Source organism: Equus caballus, chromosome 27 (assembly GCF_041296265.1).
Source record: "Equus caballus isolate H_3958 breed thoroughbred chromosome 27, TB-T2T, whole genome shotgun sequence".
NCBI lineage: Eukaryota > Metazoa > Chordata > Mammalia > Perissodactyla > Equidae > Equus > Equus caballus.
The window spans coordinates 50,052,445-50,069,062 of NC_091710.1; the positions used below are offsets into that span (position 1 = coordinate 50,052,445).

Consider the following 16,618-nt stretch of genomic DNA (forward strand, 5'->3'; position numbering starts at 1 on the left):
TGTCCATGATCTTTTTACAGATATTTATATCTCTGTACCCTCTATAAATAATCTAGTGCACAGCTGTCCAAGAGAACTTTCTGCAATGATAGTGTTGTACAATATGGCAGCCACTAGCCACACGTGGTGATTGAGCAACTGAATGCAGCCAGTGTTACTCATTTTACTTTATTTAAATCTATTTTATAGTCCCACGTGGCTAGTGTCTACCATACGGGGCAGCGAAGATCTAGTGCCCAGCATAGCACAGAATAATAGTTCCTCAAAACAAATTCATTAAGTGAATAAATGATTCATGAGAAACCTCATTGGGAAAAGACCAAACACTTGTATAGCTTCATTTTTGTTTTTCTTTTTAATCATTTACAAACACATTGATTTACTTTGTTAATAAACATGTATATGAATAAACTTTCAACAAAATATTATATAGCTCCGCTATCAAGATGTATCCTGTATTTTATCTTGCATGAGAATGTGTATCTACATGCCACAGTAGGTGATTTTTTTTTTTTTTTTGCTGAAAAGTTTTTAAATGATTTTGGTAATTTTGTTGAGTAAATCTTTAATTTATAATAGTATACACCTGCTCTGCATTTTTTTTTTCTTCTGCATCCTTCACTGATAAACCCCAAGTACTAGATCAGTGCCCGGCTCATGGCAGGAACCCAATAAATGTTTGCTGACTGAATGCATGAACCACGTATACTGGGCATCTATGTGAAGTGTGAAAACCCAACTTATAAAATGCTGTCAAATATTAGGTCATTTTTATGAACACAACGTAATAATTAAGAAAATAGCTATGTTAAATTTTCTAGACGTTAAACATTTATTCATCTCAATTTTGAAGATTTCTTCACTGGCATTTTGGAGCAAAAACTCTATCGTCTCCAATTTCCAAACAAAAACTGTCGCCCCCGGAGCCTCCGCGCAGCCTCCTCGAAATGCATGGTTGAAAACAGGCTTTCGGCTGGGCAGAAACCACAGCGTTTAGAATGTAAACTTCTAAAGAGGGAGGAAGTTCTGAGAGGCCAACTGAAACTGAGAGTGAAAGCTCCGCCCAAAGCTGAAACTCCCCCGACTGCGTCCACGCCCAGTGGGGCCAGGGATACGCGTCCCCCAACCCAGGGCGTTGGGTCCGCAAACTGCGGGACCCTCCAGGCCTAGGGCGCCCGCGCTGAGGCCCCGCCCCCACGAGGCCCCGCCCCGCCCCGATGCTGCCATGGAAACCCAGAAAGCGACATGGCTGCCGCGGGCCAGGGAGGACGGCTTGCGACACAGCCGGCGGCAGCCGTCCCCAAGTCACCTTCCCTTTCGCCACAGCCAGCATCTCCCATCCGAGGGAGGCCTAAGAAGGGTGTGGCCTATCCGCATCCCCCGAAGAGCTCGCGCCTGTCTCGGTCCGTCCTGCGCTGGCTCCAGGGCCTGGACCTCAGCTTCTTCCCCAGGAACATCAACAGGTGCCGGAGCGAGCCCACCCGGCCGGGCCGCCTGGGCGGGCGCCTCCCCAGCCTCCGGGCATCCCGCCGCCCCTAGGCCGCTCGCCCCGGATCGCCCACCCCTGCCGAGCTTAAGTTTCAGATCCAGACCCCAGCCCACCCACCACACACCCCAACACACCTTACCCTCTTAGGCAAAGGGCCTGAAAAAACTGGGATGAACCAGTTCATTCGTTCATTCATTCATTCCATTTTAAAGTTAAGCTAATACAGAATGCTTGGGTGACTACAAAAATATTAAAATAGTCAAGATTCTTTCTTTAGGAACCTGGACTTTAATACTAGCGGGCATCAGTGTACCTTCCGTAAGAGATGGTATTTAATTTGAGGGCTATCAGGGGTTGAAAAAATTTGCTGGGTTAACCGTAGCCACCCTGAACGTAACTGACAGTTAATATTTGCTCTGGGAATGGAAAGTGAATTCCATAAAAATGAAGATGAGCACTTTTTTTTTCCGACAAGGACTCTGGTTTACTAATTTCGCTATTCCTTACAAACGACGTGCCGGCAATTTTCGGTGTGCACAGGAATCACCTGGGGGTCTTGTTAACACGCAGATTCAATACGAATCAATAGTTTGGGTTTATAAAAAGAACACCGAGGCCTTTGGTGCAATCTAGTCTTACCCATACGCTATTCCCTAGCAGGGTCTCCTCAGAGAAATGATCCAAAGAAATTTGAATTTTACGTTACTGGCTGTCAGTGTGGACTATTAGATTGATGTTAATTAACTGTAAAATAATACAAACTGCGTAAGTAACTACATTTTATTTCCTTTCCTTATTGCTATGGATCAGGGATTTTTCAAATGGTTTCCTGATAGCAGAAATATTCACTATATATTACCCCTGGGACCTTAAACTGTCCTCCTTTGCAAACGGAACTTCTTTAAAAGTCAAGTTGGATAACTGGGCACAGGTGGAAAAGGTAAATGAGCAATCACTGATACTTTCAACTGCTGAGAAGTTTATGTTTTAAAAGCTGTCTTGGATATCCGTATGTGTGTGGAGGTGCTGTGTGCTAGGATACAATGCCACTGAGCTGGCTACTCGTTTCCTTGTATGGAAAAGAAGCTTGCTAAAGTTTATGTCTTGAGTCACCTAGGAAACTGAGCATACTCATTTCAAATTGGAGCAAGCTGTAATGGTTGGTTTTCTTGCTGAATAGTCATATCTTTTTGTAACTAACACATTAAACATCAGAAAATTAGTTGAGAGGTAAAAGGGGGATTAAAGCAAATTCATGATAATTGGAGATTTTTATAGAACTTCTTATGATGAAAATATTTTCTTTCTGCTATTAAAGTTCCTGGCAAAAAAAAATTTAAAATTACCTAAAGAACTAATTCATGGAACAATTCACTGTAAAGCCGGAGTACCTGAAATACTGATACAAGAGGTTTACACCCTGTTAACACATCGAGAGTGAGTTATTTGGAATTTTCTAGTAATATAATTTAATATGAAACTTTTGATAATATAAATCTCACTAATAAAATGTGGCTTGTCAACAGTATTTTATTTTTTTTTCCAGAATTAGAAGTATCCAGGATGACCTCGTGAATTTCACAGACTATAGTTACCAGATGCAGTTGCCTCTGGTTCCCAGGTCTACAGCGTCCAAGTCTATAAAGAATAACATTAGGTTATCAGAATTAATGAGTAATCCCAACAGGCTCAGCAATGAACTCAAAGTAGACTTCCTCTTCCTTTTACAAATGTTGCAAAGAAAATTAAGCAGAAAATTGAATCCAAGTAAGTTTTCCTTGAAAATGGTCAACTGAGTTCTTCCAAACTTAATGAGACTATTCTTCAGCACAGATGAAAGAAAAGCTGCCACTGTCCCATTACTGCTTTCTTTTGTCACTGATTTAAAGGGAAAATCCTTCTCTTATGCTAGCAGTAGAATGAATTATTATCATTGGGGTGGTTTATGTTATAATTCATTCTTTTTGATGAAAGCATAGGTTAACATAGTGTATAGACACTTTTAAGAAAAATGTTAGTGACTCTGTTCACGTAAAATTTGGTGGGCAATAGGTTCATATATCAACTCAAGTCACTAAAGAGGATGGGCATGTTTAGGGGCTCAGCCGGGTATCAGCACTTTAGGAAGAGCCTGGATCACCAGGACTCACTCTAGATGTTCTCTAGATGTGGTCAGTGTCATCCTCTCCATAGCAGCCTTGTTGGTATTTAGATGGAAAGGCAGATTGGGGCAACCCATGGCAACTTTCCAGAAGCACTACTGAAATAATTCTCAAAGCATCCAAAGCACATGCCATCAGAGGCCCAGCAGACAGCAAAGTGAGTGAACTTTCTCTTTTTTTGCTTTTCTAACACTAATTCAGGACACCACTTGTGTCTTGGAATCTTGTCTCCCTTGATTCCAGACGCCAAGAGACCTTGTCATTGCTGTGGTACCCAAACCATTGGGGAATGAGGCAGATGCAGGTCATTAGGACTTCTCTCTCTTTTGAACCCAATTTTCTGAAGAAAAGACCCATTTTTCTCTGTAGTCTCTGGAAGCTACTTTAACTCCCTCCCCAAACTGTGGGAGAGATATTCTGGTTTTTGTCCTCTCTCACTCTGTCCATTCTTCCATCTCATGTCACTTCTTGTTTCTCTTTGATTTATTCTCACTTCTGGTTCTACTCATGAATTCATGAGTAGAGAAAGAATTCAGGTTATTAATCCTGCTGTAGAATTTTATATTTAATTTTGTGTTTTATATTTATATATATATTTTATATTTATAATTAATTTTTTGTATGTTTTTAAACATTAAAATTTTGATTTGAAATTTGTTATGCATGCATATAATGTATATGTACAATTTAAATAAGACTAACAACAATGAATAAACACATGTATCCTTTTGTTGTTTAAGAAATGAAATTATCCATATTTTTACGTTGTCCTATGTGTCCTTCTCTGACTGTATTCTCCACACTTCCTTCTAAGAGGAACCATGAGCCTACTACCTTTGTTATAATTTCCTTGATTTTAAAAAATAGTTTATGTGTACTATTTATGTTATTCTCAATTTCATTCATATATATGTCTGAACTTTAATTCAGTGGATTTTATCAAACTTTGTAGTAGGCAGAATGGCCCCCACGTCGTTCATGACCTGATTCCTGGAACCTATGAATATGTTACATTACATGGCAAAAGACACGTTGCAAATATAGTTAAAATTGCAGACCATAAAGTAAGGAGTTTGTGCTGGATTATTCAGGTGGGTCCAATCTCATCTCATGAGCACTTTAAAGCAGAGATCTTTCTCCAAGTGGAATCAGAGAGATGCATCAGAAGGAGAAGTAAAAGAGATATGAAGTGCGAGAGAGCCTCAACCTGCCATTGCTGCAGGGGCCACGCGGAAAGCAAGAGAAGGTACCCGGCACAACCTCCAGGAGTAAGCAACTACCCTCCGCTGACGGCCAGCGAGGAAACGGGGACTTCCATCCAACAAATGGAAGGAACCAAATTCTGCCAACGACCTGAGTGAGCTTGGAAGAGGATCCATCCCCAGAGCTTTCAGAAGGAAATGCAACCCTGCCAGGACCTTGATTTGAGCCTTGTGAGACCCCAAATAGAAGAGCCATTCTTCTGTACTGTGAGATAAAAATGGCTGTTGTTTTTAAGTCTCTAAATTGATGGCAATTTGTTATGGCAGAAACGAAAAATGAATACAAACTTCATAGTTAATACTGTTTGCATCCTGAGGTTATAAATAGATTCTCCAAAATTTAAATTCACTAAAGTTTAGTCTTTCACTTTCAATTTTTTCAGCTTTATTGAGATATAATTGACAAATAGCAATTTGTATGTATTTAAGGTGTACGACTTGGTGTTTTGATATATGTACATATACACATTGTGAAATGATCACCACAATCAGTCATATCCATCCTCTCACAGTTACCATTTTTGTTCTTTCTTTCTTCGTGTGGTGAGAACACAAGATCGACTCTCTGAGGAGACTTCAAGTATACAGTGCACCGTTGTTCACCATAGTCACGATGCTGTACAGTAGACCTCTAGAATGTACTCATCTTGAATAACTGAAACTTCGTACCCTCTGACCTCCACCTCCACCTGTCCGCCTCCACCCCATCCGTGGCAACCACCAACCCACTGTCTGCTTCTCTGGTCTACTTTAGATTGCACCCAGAAGTGAAGCAGTGTTTGTCTTTCTGTGTCTGGCTTATTTCACTTAGCATAATGTTCTCCAGTTTCATCCACGTTGGCACAAATGGTCAGATTTCCTTCTTTTCAAAGGCTGATTAGTATTCCATACACATGTATACACATCACATCTTCTTTATACATTCATCCATTTTTGGACATTTAGGTTGTTTCCATATCTTGGCTATTGTGATTCATGGTGCAACGAACATGGGAGTCCAGATATCTCTCTGAGATACTGATTTTGTATCCTCTGGATACATACCCAGAAGTGGGATTGCTGGATCGTATGGAAGTTCTATTTTTAATTATTTGAGGAACCTCCATAGTGTTTTTCATAGTGACTGCACCAATATACATACCAACAGTGCACAAGGGCTCCCTTTTCTCCACATCCTCGCTAACGCTTTTTTATCTTCTGTCTTGTGGATAGTAGCCATTCCAACAGGTGTGTGATGATACTCACTGTGGTTTTGAATTGCATTTCCCCGGTTAGTGATCATGGCTAGTGATGCTGAGCACCTTTCACATACCTGTTGTCCATTCGTGAAGCTTCTTTTGAGAAATGTTTATTCAGGTCCTTTGCCCAATTTTAATTAGGTTATTTGTTTTGTTTGCTATTGAGTGGTATGTGTTCGTTATATATTTTGGATATTAACCCCTTGTACACTTTAAATTATAAAACATTGATGAAGAAATTAAAGAAGACACAAATAAATGGAAAGACATTCCATGTTCATGGGATAGAAGAATTAATATTGTTAAAATGTCCATACTACCCAAAGTCATCTACAGATTCTCTCAATGAAATCTCTCAAAATTCTAAAGGCAGTCTTCATAGAAAAAGAAAAAACAATCTTAAATTCATACAGAACCTCAAAAGACCCTGAATAGCCAAAGCAATCCTGAGAAAGAACAAAGCCGGAGGCATCAAACTTCCTGATTTCAAAATATACTACAAAGCTATAGTAATTAAGGGGCTGCATGTTTGCATAGTGCCTAAGTTTGTACATTCTGCCTAGGCAGTCCAGGGTGTGCTGGTTCGGATCCCAGGCGTGGACCTACGCACCTCTTATCATGCTATGCTATGGCAGGTGTCCCATGTATAAAATAGAGGAGAATGGGCACAGAAGATAGCTCAGGGCCAATCTTCCTTAGCAAAAAAGAGGAGTATTGGTGGCAGATGTTAGCTCAGGGATAATCTTCCTCAAAAAACCCACAAAACTATAGTAATTAAAACAGTATTGTACTGGCATAAAAAACATATAGACCAATGGAACAGAATAGCAAGCCCAGAAATAAATCCACACATTTACAGTCAACTGATCTTCAACAAGGGATCCGAGAACAAACAGGGAAAGGAAAGCTCTTCAATAGATGGTGTTGAGAAAAGTGGATATCCACTGCAGAAGTATGAAAGTGGAACCTTATCTCACAACATACACAAAAATCAAGCCCAAATGGATTGAAGACAAACTTAAGACCTGAAACTAGAAGAAAATATAGGGAAAAACCTTCCTGACATTGGTATTGGCAATGACTTTTTGGATATGACACCAAAAGCAAAAATAGACAAGTGGGATTGCATCAAACTAAAAAGCTTCTGCACAGCAAGGGAAACAAGAGAGTGAAAAGGGAACCTATGGAAGGGGAGAAAATATTTGCAAATCATACATCTGATAAGGGGCTAGCCTTTCACTTTTAAAGTCATAATTGGTCTGCAATTGAAATGGAGAACCAATTGTCTCAGCATCATCTTTTGAATAGTTTGTTCTTTTCCCATCGGTTTGTACCACCTTCATGTTTCAAATGTTTCAAGTTTCTTTGTAAATATGGGTCTGTTTCTGAGCTCTAGTCAACTTTGCATGCGTGCCTCCTTTCTTATGTCATTTACTGTGACTTCTATTGCTTTGACTTAAGTAATACAGCTTATTGTTGTATATGCATTCATATCTCTCATATTACAGTATTTTGTGCCTTTGATTTGTTCTCTGTTTCTGTTTCTTGTTTTTGTCTCACCCAGCTTTTCTTCTTTTGGACTGAATTTTTTTTCCCAAGACTTTTTTCCTCCTACTAATTTGGAAAATTTCAAATTTTGACTCTTTTTAGTGCTACCCTAGAAATTTTAACGTGTGTATTTATCTTAGTCTAAAATTAATATCTTTACTCTCTTCCTCAAACTATAAGAAGCTTAGAACATTATGACCTTGACCACTCCCTGCCAGCTCCCTACCCCACTTCAGTTCTTTTGCTGTCCAGCATTTCAGTTTTGTCAAGTTATTTTTTAACACCAGAAATCAGATATCATTATTTTTTATACCTAATGTTTGCTTGCATTGAATCTATCTCACTATTACTTCTACTCATTGGTTCTAGTGGGAATTTCTAGAACAAAACACAGCTATTCTATTTAATCTTCTGTTTAAAAGTCCATCTTCGTGGAAAGCTAACTGGTGTCTCTGTTGTCTTCTTTTGAACACAATTTCCCTTTAGCCATGGATCACCACAACCCTTCAGATTCTTGAATAGTATTCCATTATCACCGCCTTGATTTTTGAGACTGCCGATTTTAAGCAGCCAAAGTAATTGTCATGATTACAGTGCTGGGAATGTCACTGACCAGGGTTGTAGTTAGTGTGAACAGGGTATGGCTGATGTGTAGAAATTACCTTAGACACTTCTTCAAGCCTCAGTGCAGGGTGAGCTGCAGAGGAACAAGTGATCTTTAGAAGCACGGGGAAACTGATGCCCAAGTGTGGCAGTTTGTAGAATTAGGTAGTAAGAAATACAGGAACAAAAATAATTTTGTCAACTATTTTTATAGTATAAATATGTTTGAAAATAGATTGTATGATTCTACTTATAAGTATTATAGACTGTATGATTATACTTATATGAAATATAAACATAGGTAAAACTAACCTATGATAATAGAAGTCACAATAGTGTTTTCTTTTTAGGATACTGTAGGGAGAGACAGGAGGGGGAATTGGGGGTGCTAGTAATATACTATTTCTTGATCTGGGTGATGGTACCCCAGGTGTATTCACTCTGAAAATTCATCAAGCTGTAAACATATGATTTGTTCACATTTCTGTATACATATTATTATTACTGAATAAAAAATTACCAAAAAACTAATAGGAATATAAAGATATTACTTTAAAGTAAGTTTTTAAGGCAACTATTTTGTGCATCAAAGATGTGAGCAGTGTAGGGAGAGGGTTGTTAACCTATGTATTCACAGTACTCTCAGGGGTATGATCAAACAGATGTCTAAATAATTTGCTTAATTTTTAAATTATAGTGTCTTATATTGACAACTGCCATAGTGAATTTTTAAGAAAGAATTTGTGGGTCTCTATTTTATAGAATGGTTTGAGGTCAAACCGACTGTGGGAGAATTTACTCTTGATCGTCTTCCTGCCAAAGACCCTGGGTGCAAATATAATTCAGTGATTTCGAGGGAAAGAGTCGCTCCTGTTTTAGGTAAGGTTTTTTATTATTATGTTCAAGTTTTTATCTGTTAAAATGGATTTTTTTTTGTTTCACTTTGTTCATTTAAATTTTTAAAAAATAGCTAAAATGTTGGTGTAGGCATTCAGGCTCTAACTGTGTGGTGAGTTGGTATGTGGTTGTGCTTTGTGATAGATGGAGGGGGCATGTGGTCTGCTAAATGCCAGGCACATCAGGGGCGGTTCCCAAACCAGGGTGCCCTGCCTGCTGCTATAGGAGCCATTTCAGTTCTGATTTATCCTGTAATAGGTGAGTCTGAAACAGGTGACGCTCCTTGGCAAAACTCAAAACTCAGTTCTCTGAGCGGTTGGATGATGAATCAGTCCTAAGGCAGATAGAGGTACTTGCCTATCTGGCCTTCCCAATCAGTTCTGTTACAAGAAGCCACTTGCTTAAGTCCTATTAGTTCAGAAAGCATTCCGGCCACAGCAAGCTATAGCCCACGGGCCACAGTCAGTCTGCCACCTGTTTTTGTATAGCCTGCAAGTTAAAAATGGTTTTTCCATTTTTTAAATGGTTGAAAAATGTGTCAAAAGAAAAATGCTATTTCCTGACACATGAAAATTATATGACATTCAAATTTCCGTGTTCATACATCAAGTTGTATTGGAACACAGCCATGCCTGGTCCTTTGTGCCTCGTCTGTGGCTGCTTCTGCACCACGACACCAGGGCTGAGGAACCACCAAAGACTGTATGGCCCACAGAGTAGGGTTCCAGAATTAACAAATAAAAAGACAGGGTAATACCACCAATAACGTTTGGGACATGTTGAGGACATAGTTTTCCTAAAAATTATTCATAGTTTATCTGAAATTCAAATGTAACTGCGTGCCCCATATTTTACCTGACAACCCTACCAGGGAGCCTAAAATATTTACTGTCAGGCCCTGATGGAAAGTATTTGTGGACTCATGCTACAGAGCATGTTTCCTAAGGTGTTAAGAGGGATTTCACGAGGGTGAAAGTTTCCTGTTTATGAAAGGTCTGGGAAAGCAATGTCAATAGATGACTTTTTTAAATTTATGACTTCTCAGAACCTTTAATATGCTAATGTGCATTGTAAATATTAAAGAGGAGAGGTTCAGAAGGAATTGTTTTCTAAACTCTATTTGAGCGCACGTCACTTTATTTAGTTTTGTTTTGCTAATGGCCTGGTAGAACTATTATTCCTCAGAGTACACTCTTTAATATCGAGACATTAGGCCAGTCCATCAAAAGCCCTTCAACCCATCGTGCCTGAGGCATAGTCCTCAGCATGACACAACCCAACAGAAGTGAATAACAACGTTTCTATGGAAAAAAATTAAAATGTCTGCATAGTTTCACCTTGAGATTTTGGGCACGTGTCCTCTCCTTCAACCTGCCTCACCTTCTTCTGTTAGGAATATCTACAGTCGAAGTGCCAGCAGGTGGGAGCAGAAGCCGGGCAGCAGGCAGAGGCAGAGTTGTGATGGGTGAGAGGCAAAGGGAGGAGATGGCACCTGCATTCTTTTTGTTCACTTGCTTGCCTCTTTCCCACTCTGGCTAATTGGACCTCACTGGGGTCGGTAAGGGCATGAATGCTTGCTTTGGGACCTGCAAGAAAGAGGGAGCAGCACTCCTGAGTCACACAGGGTTTCCTTCCTGTGTGACCAACATGTGCAAGGCACCATATATAAAAATTGGTGCCTACTGATATTTGCATTGCTAAAGAGCATTCCTCATTTCTGTTATTGTTTCTGAAAATTTGCAAGGTTCACATACGAGTTTTTAGAAAAGCCGTATGCTATCATTATTTCAGATCAGATCAGGACTCCAAGCAGAATGGATTCCTGCTTTTACAATTTTAATAATGTATGAACTGCTATAAATAACTTCTCTCCTATTTTGTTCTCTCAATGCTCTCTTTTCTGATTCCCTTTCTCTTCAACCGTCTTTCTTTTCCTCTCCTTTTCAAAATGGCTGATGGGCTAATAGGAGTCTTTACTGGACAAGGCAGATCAGGATGGGAGGGACATGCTTTTATCTTTTTACTTCTCTCAATCCTGTTCCAGATAAGTGGCTTTTCTCATTGTAGACATAATGGGAATTAATGAATGGTGTGGATTTGACTTTGGTAATTATATGAATGAGAGCTGTTTTGCTAAGCTTTAAATTATTTTTTTCCAAATTTGGTAAAGAGATTCCACTTCAGTTGTTTCTGATGAAAGAGTAGAGTGGTTAGTTCAGGTCGGCTAACATAATTTGAAAGTTAACAGAGGAGGAGAGGCAGAATGCTAGAATGTGGAAACTTAACTATGTTGTACCACCTAAGACTGCACATGATGGCACTGAAACCACAGGCTGTTCACCTGAAAAGCTTCTAACCATCAAATAGGATGGCAGAAACTAATCGTAAGATAGGTTGTTACCTTTGTTTCTTTCTTTTTTTTAACACTTAAGTTCCTCTATTTGTTTACCTAAAACTAGCTTCCGGCCAAATAATGGGCCAAGGGCACATAGATTTCTCAGTTGTTGCTGGCCCCTCATATTAGGACTGAGTGACCTAGAGTCTGGTGGCCAGTCTAGATGCCTCAGGGCAATCAGAGTTCCAGACACTGAATTATGAATTATGTATATTTGCCAAATCTAAGCACTGTTAAAATCCTGGCACTGGTGCCTCAGCTTCTTTCTGAAGCAACATCTAAAAATAGTTGAGTCATATTCGGTATCAGATGCACCAAATAAGCCCAGGATATTTTTAGGCACTCCTGATGACTTCTGGAGGTAGGTGACATTCAGACTTTTTATTTATGACTACCATAACGCATGTTTCAAATATTCTGTTCACCAAGCATTTAGATTAACCTGTGCTCAGCCTGTGGCCAACCATTCTGCATATGTTTGATATATTAGAAACATTGAGGGCTGCATAAATATTTAATAACCACAAATTGATTTTCATTTTATTTAAATATTTCAGAAAATACAGATAATGGTGGCAGTCCAGTTAAAGAAATTCACGTCAAACAAGCTGGAAAACATTCTCTTGAATCCATTAGGAAACCTATCAGAAACATGAAAAAATAACCTTGAAAAGCACCTGTCTCATGGCTTTGAAGAAGTGTGCCACCATCTCTTGCCATCCTAAAGGGATATCATCAACTAGTCTTGGATATATTTCAATATTAAGTAAATTAAAGTGGTGTCTTATCCATAATTGGGCTGAAGAGCATATTTTTTCAAGGCAACAACCGTTTATTCAACTCCTCTGCCAGGTAGTGCTGAAAATACAAAATCAAATTAATTAGCACAGAATGAGCAAAAATAATTGTAAAGGTACAGTTAAACGTAATTCACCATGTCAGGTAAGAGTTCTTTCTCATAAATTCTGTAGGAATAGTGAATCTACTTTGTGATGTGTTTTCCTTATTAGAAACGAAAAGCTCTACCACCTGGCCTGATATTATATATTTACACATCATGTGCATTAATAAAAAAATTATTCTGAATGATTATTATTATACATTAGCCCATAGAGAATCTTGCCCGCCTCCATAAATAGGCTGATTTAAACTATTTTTTAAAAATCAGTGTGTTTCCTGTTGATACCGAGTTGCAGGAAAGGGAAATAATGCTTCATTTTGAATTTGGTTCTGGTGTTTAGTGATCCATTTAGCTCAAATTAAAAATTCCTACTGGTTGCTGCCATGCCCCATATTTTTTATTGGAGGGAAACAAAAGCAGGTTGCTATCCTGAAAGATTGATTATCTTTTACACGTTCTTGGTAATTTTTGAATTCATATTTGGAAAGTTTTCTTCAACTGGAACTATTCATGTTTTTATGCATCTCATTAACAGTCTCATTTGACTTCCCACATGAATATTACTCATGCTGCATCCCATGATATGCATGTCAATTTCCAGCTAAACTCTGTCACGTTTTTCTGCATTTCGGAAGGCTTCAACAATTTTATTAGATTTCTACCTCCAGAGACTTCCTTGTTTAATTTTACATTTTTGGACAGATAGTATTTAGGAAAAGAAATTAACGAGAGCCTTGAGATAGATGACTTCTTGGGGAAGTGTTTAGAATCTAGTTTTACCCAAGGTAAAGGATACAGTTCAAATGCATGTCTTAACCAGCCATAGGTGATTTACCTGTTGCCTTGCATTCTAATGATAAATCTAAAGTAGAAAATTATGAGAATTATTTTTTTTTAAGATTTTATTTTTTTCCTTTTCTCCCCAAAGCCCCCCGGTACATAGTTGTATATTCTTCGTTGTGGGTCCTTCTAGTTGTGGCATGTGGGATGCTGCCTCAGTGGTTTGATGAGCAGTGCCATGTCTGCGCCCAGGATTCGAACCAACGAAACACTGGGCCGCCTGCAGCGGAGCACGTGAACTTAACCACTCGGCCACGGGGCCAGCCCCTATGAGAATCATTTTTAACCCATAAAATATAGTTCCTTAAGAAAGGGTTGTAGAAACAAGTCTGCTGAAGCTCAGCTGTGGAAAAGATCCAGAGAAAAGGATTAGATTCGGTAAACAGTCAAATAAATTTATTCTCCTGACTCTGATCAATCTCCTGAAAAAGCTAATCACTCCTGGCCTGACCATGGTAAGTTCTCAAGACTCCTGTGGGACCTGTGCAGACTTATGAAGAATAGGAACCAGTCTGCCGGCTCCATTCCACAGTGAATAAGCCAATGAAGGGAGCAGCGATGGTCCAGCAGGTAACTCCAAGAGCTTGTGGAGGTGAGTTGTGTCAGCGGAAGCCAACACGACAGGCGAATCTTAGGAAGGCCCCTGACTTCACAAAGGATCTTTGACAGAAGGAAGCAGTGAGCTTTTCCAGGGGCTACAACAGCCCCTATAGGAACAGAACATTTTCAGCCAACTAGCAGAATGCTTATCACAGAAATGGAAGCCTCTGTGATGTTATTTGTATTGAGTAAGCCCTTTTTCCTTTTTATACTGATTTTGGGGGATTTTTCTTGTATTTTTTTTCTTTTTTTTGTAGTCAGTGTTTCTAACAACCGGGGAATCATCCTCCTGAACAGTCCAGTGAAATGATTTTTCTCGGTTTCCGAGCAGGCTAATGACTCAGATGGACTGCTCAGCCCTTCACACCTCTCACAACTCTGACCCAGCGTTTCTGGAGAAATAGCCTTCTCTCAATGGCAGTTTAGGGACAAGAATAATGCTCATTCTAGGAGTTAACTATTTCATATTTGGCTTTAACTGCAGTATTTGTTAAAATTTAGGGAACCTGAAATACATACATAAATACATAAAAATCTAGATAACTACATGCCATATTATATGACAGAGTTACATAGTATTTAAATTCAGTGTGAAAGTACTTTTTTCAATTAGTTAGGTACAAATGTTTCAAAGATAGGGTATAATAAGCACTTATTAAGAGTTGACTATAAAGGTATCTTCTGTATTATTGGTACACTAAATATGAAACCCTACACTTTACAAATAATTTGTGAGGCTTTTACTATATTCAGAATGCCTTTTGACTTAAGACCAAAAGACTGTCAATTTTCCTGTTATAAGGACAACAAAACACAGTCATTGCTCTAATGCAACCGTGTTATAAATCCACGTCTGTCTGATTTCATGGAAAAAAATATATATTTCATTAATTTTGATTGACATAAAAATCATATATTTTCACAAGATGTAACTCATTTCGATGTTGCAATTTTGTTAGCCACCTGGTAATTTTTATACAGAAAATATTTTTCCAATGTGCTTAAAATTATTGTCTAATGAGATTGCTTTCATAAAGGCATATTTAAATTTATTATTTTGATAATTTGTCCCCAATATCAGTAATATGGAAATCTTCAAATATTAAAATAAGTTCATATTATGTGTTTAGGTTTTCATGCATATGAAATCTAACAGTGAAAAATAATTTTATAAATTTAAAAATTGTTTTGTTTTTCATATTAAGGCATAATATATACATATTAAAATAGTCAAATGACATTTATAATTCTAGGAATAATGAATAGTTATAATTAGTATTAAGGTATAGAACATTGTAGACATCAAAGAATAATAGAATTGCACTTGAATCAATCCAATTTAGATTTTAAATAGAAATTGGGCTACTCCTCTATTGTCTTCATGTGCTAAAGAGATGTATGATTTTTAAAACTATTTTATAATAAGAATATTATTTTCCTGCATTCATTAAAAATACAGAAAAAGGTTACAAGTGTTTATATATGTATAACAAACTCAATGATATCTTTTCAAGCATTTAAAGTGCAAAAGACAGCCTTTTTAATCTATTTTAAAACCAAATAAAGAGAATGATAGTAGGACTTAACCATTTTTAAATGAGGAGATTTTAGTACATATATGCCAATTAATAATCCTCCTCACCTAAAAAACATTTGTTACATTTACCACTAAGGGTTAAAAAAATACTTCTCAGATATACTTTCATTACCCATTGCATCTCTGAGTTGCACACATTCTCTTCTATAATATTATGTTTTTTTATAAAATGGAATTCAAGCCTATGATGTCTCGTTGAGGAGTCAGAAGTGGTCAATGTGATAGATAGGTACATAATATATACAGTTTTCTGTTTTAAGAAGCTTGTTTAAGAAAATTTTAAAAATATTTTAAATAGAACAAATAGAAGATAATAACCACAATTATTCAAGTTATATGAGCTCACTGTTTAGACAAAAACATCTATATTATAAATCCTGTAAAACAACTTGAGTATCAAAATACCTTTCTTCCTAGTATACATTCATTTCTTAAATTTCAGTCAGAAGTCTAATAGAATTGAAATACTTGTAGTCATGCCTCAGTCTTTTCTTTTTATTAAGAAAAGCTTTACTCTTTTAATAAATATTTCTAAAACTTGAATTTACATAAGATACTCAAAATCTCAACTAATATCCTATTTACTTACAGAAATTTATTTGAAAATAATTTTCATCAAATAAATTATGTTTTAGAGTTGATACAAATTGACTAGAGATTGTGTAAATACTAAATGCACTAATCAAAACTAATAACTGGGGGCCGACCTGGTGGCACTGGTTAAATGCACATGTTCCACTTCTCGGTGGCCTGGGGTTCGCCGGTTCCGATCCCAGGTGCAGACATGGCACTGCTTGGCATGCCATGCTGTGGTAGGCGTCCCACGTATAAGGTCGAGGAAGATGGGCACAGATGTTAGCTCAGGGCCAGGCTTTCTCAGCAAAAAGAGGAGTATTGGTGGCAGTTAGCTCAGGGCTAATCTTCCTCAAAAAAAAAAAAGCCAAAAACACAAAAAACCCCCCCAAAACTAATAACTACACATACATCCTTTAAAATAGTCAATTATCATCAAACGCAAATTCTCATACATATTTGACTGCATTTTGTGTTTTTCACCCCCAAACTTTTTTCATGCTTATATAGCCT

The 16,618-nt window shown here is 37.9% G+C and overlaps 2 protein-coding genes across 5 annotated transcripts in view; one reads left to right on the plus strand and one right to left on the minus strand.

The window, feature by feature from the left end:
• Nucleotides 1-1,061: 1,061 nt before the first annotated feature.
• SPATA4 (spermatogenesis associated 4) lies at nucleotides 1,062-12,388 on the plus strand. Its single transcript, XM_023630951.2, has 6 exons — nucleotides 1,062-1,463; nucleotides 2,300-2,429; nucleotides 2,808-2,926; nucleotides 3,036-3,256; nucleotides 9,065-9,181; nucleotides 12,152-12,388. Exons 1-6 carry the CDS (start codon nucleotides 1,246-1,248, stop codon nucleotides 12,256-12,258), a joined length of 912 nt encoding a protein of 303 aa, XP_023486719.2. The 5' UTR covers nucleotides 1,062-1,245; the 3' UTR covers nucleotides 12,259-12,388.
• The window catches only part of WDR17 (WD repeat domain 17), a 101,062-nt gene continuing 96,551 nt past the window's right edge, over nucleotides 12,108-16,618 (minus strand). For 2 of the 4 annotated variants that reach the window (XM_070253530.1, XM_070253529.1), the window contains 2 exons: nucleotides 16,240-16,403; nucleotides 13,383-13,678 (listed from right to left, as the gene is read on the minus strand). In XM_070253530.1, coding sequence (XP_070109631.1) covers nucleotides 13,675-13,678; nucleotides 16,240-16,403 — 168 coding nt within the window. In that variant the 3' untranslated portion in view covers nucleotides 13,383-13,674. Of the gene's footprint in view, nucleotides 12,453-13,382; nucleotides 13,679-16,239; nucleotides 16,404-16,618 lie in introns of those variants that run through there. The other 2 variants (XM_070253531.1, XM_070253533.1) reach the window with 2 other exon arrangements.

What these genes read in the sequence shown, in the direction of transcription:
- SPATA4 (XM_023630951.2), top strand. Translation starts at nt 1,246, where the DNA reads ATGGCTGCCGCGGGCCAGGGAGGACGGCTTGCGACACAGCCGGCGGCA. An exon ending in TTCCCCAGGAACATCAACAG is followed by an intron (nt 1,464 to 2,299) that starts GTGCCGGAGCGA and finishes GCTATGGATCAG; the next exon opens with GGATTTTTCAAATGGTTTCC. An exon ending in ACCCTGTTAACACATCGAGA is followed by an intron (nt 2,927 to 3,035) that starts GTGAGTTATTTG and finishes TTTTTTTTCCAG; the next exon opens with AATTAGAAGTATCCAGGATG.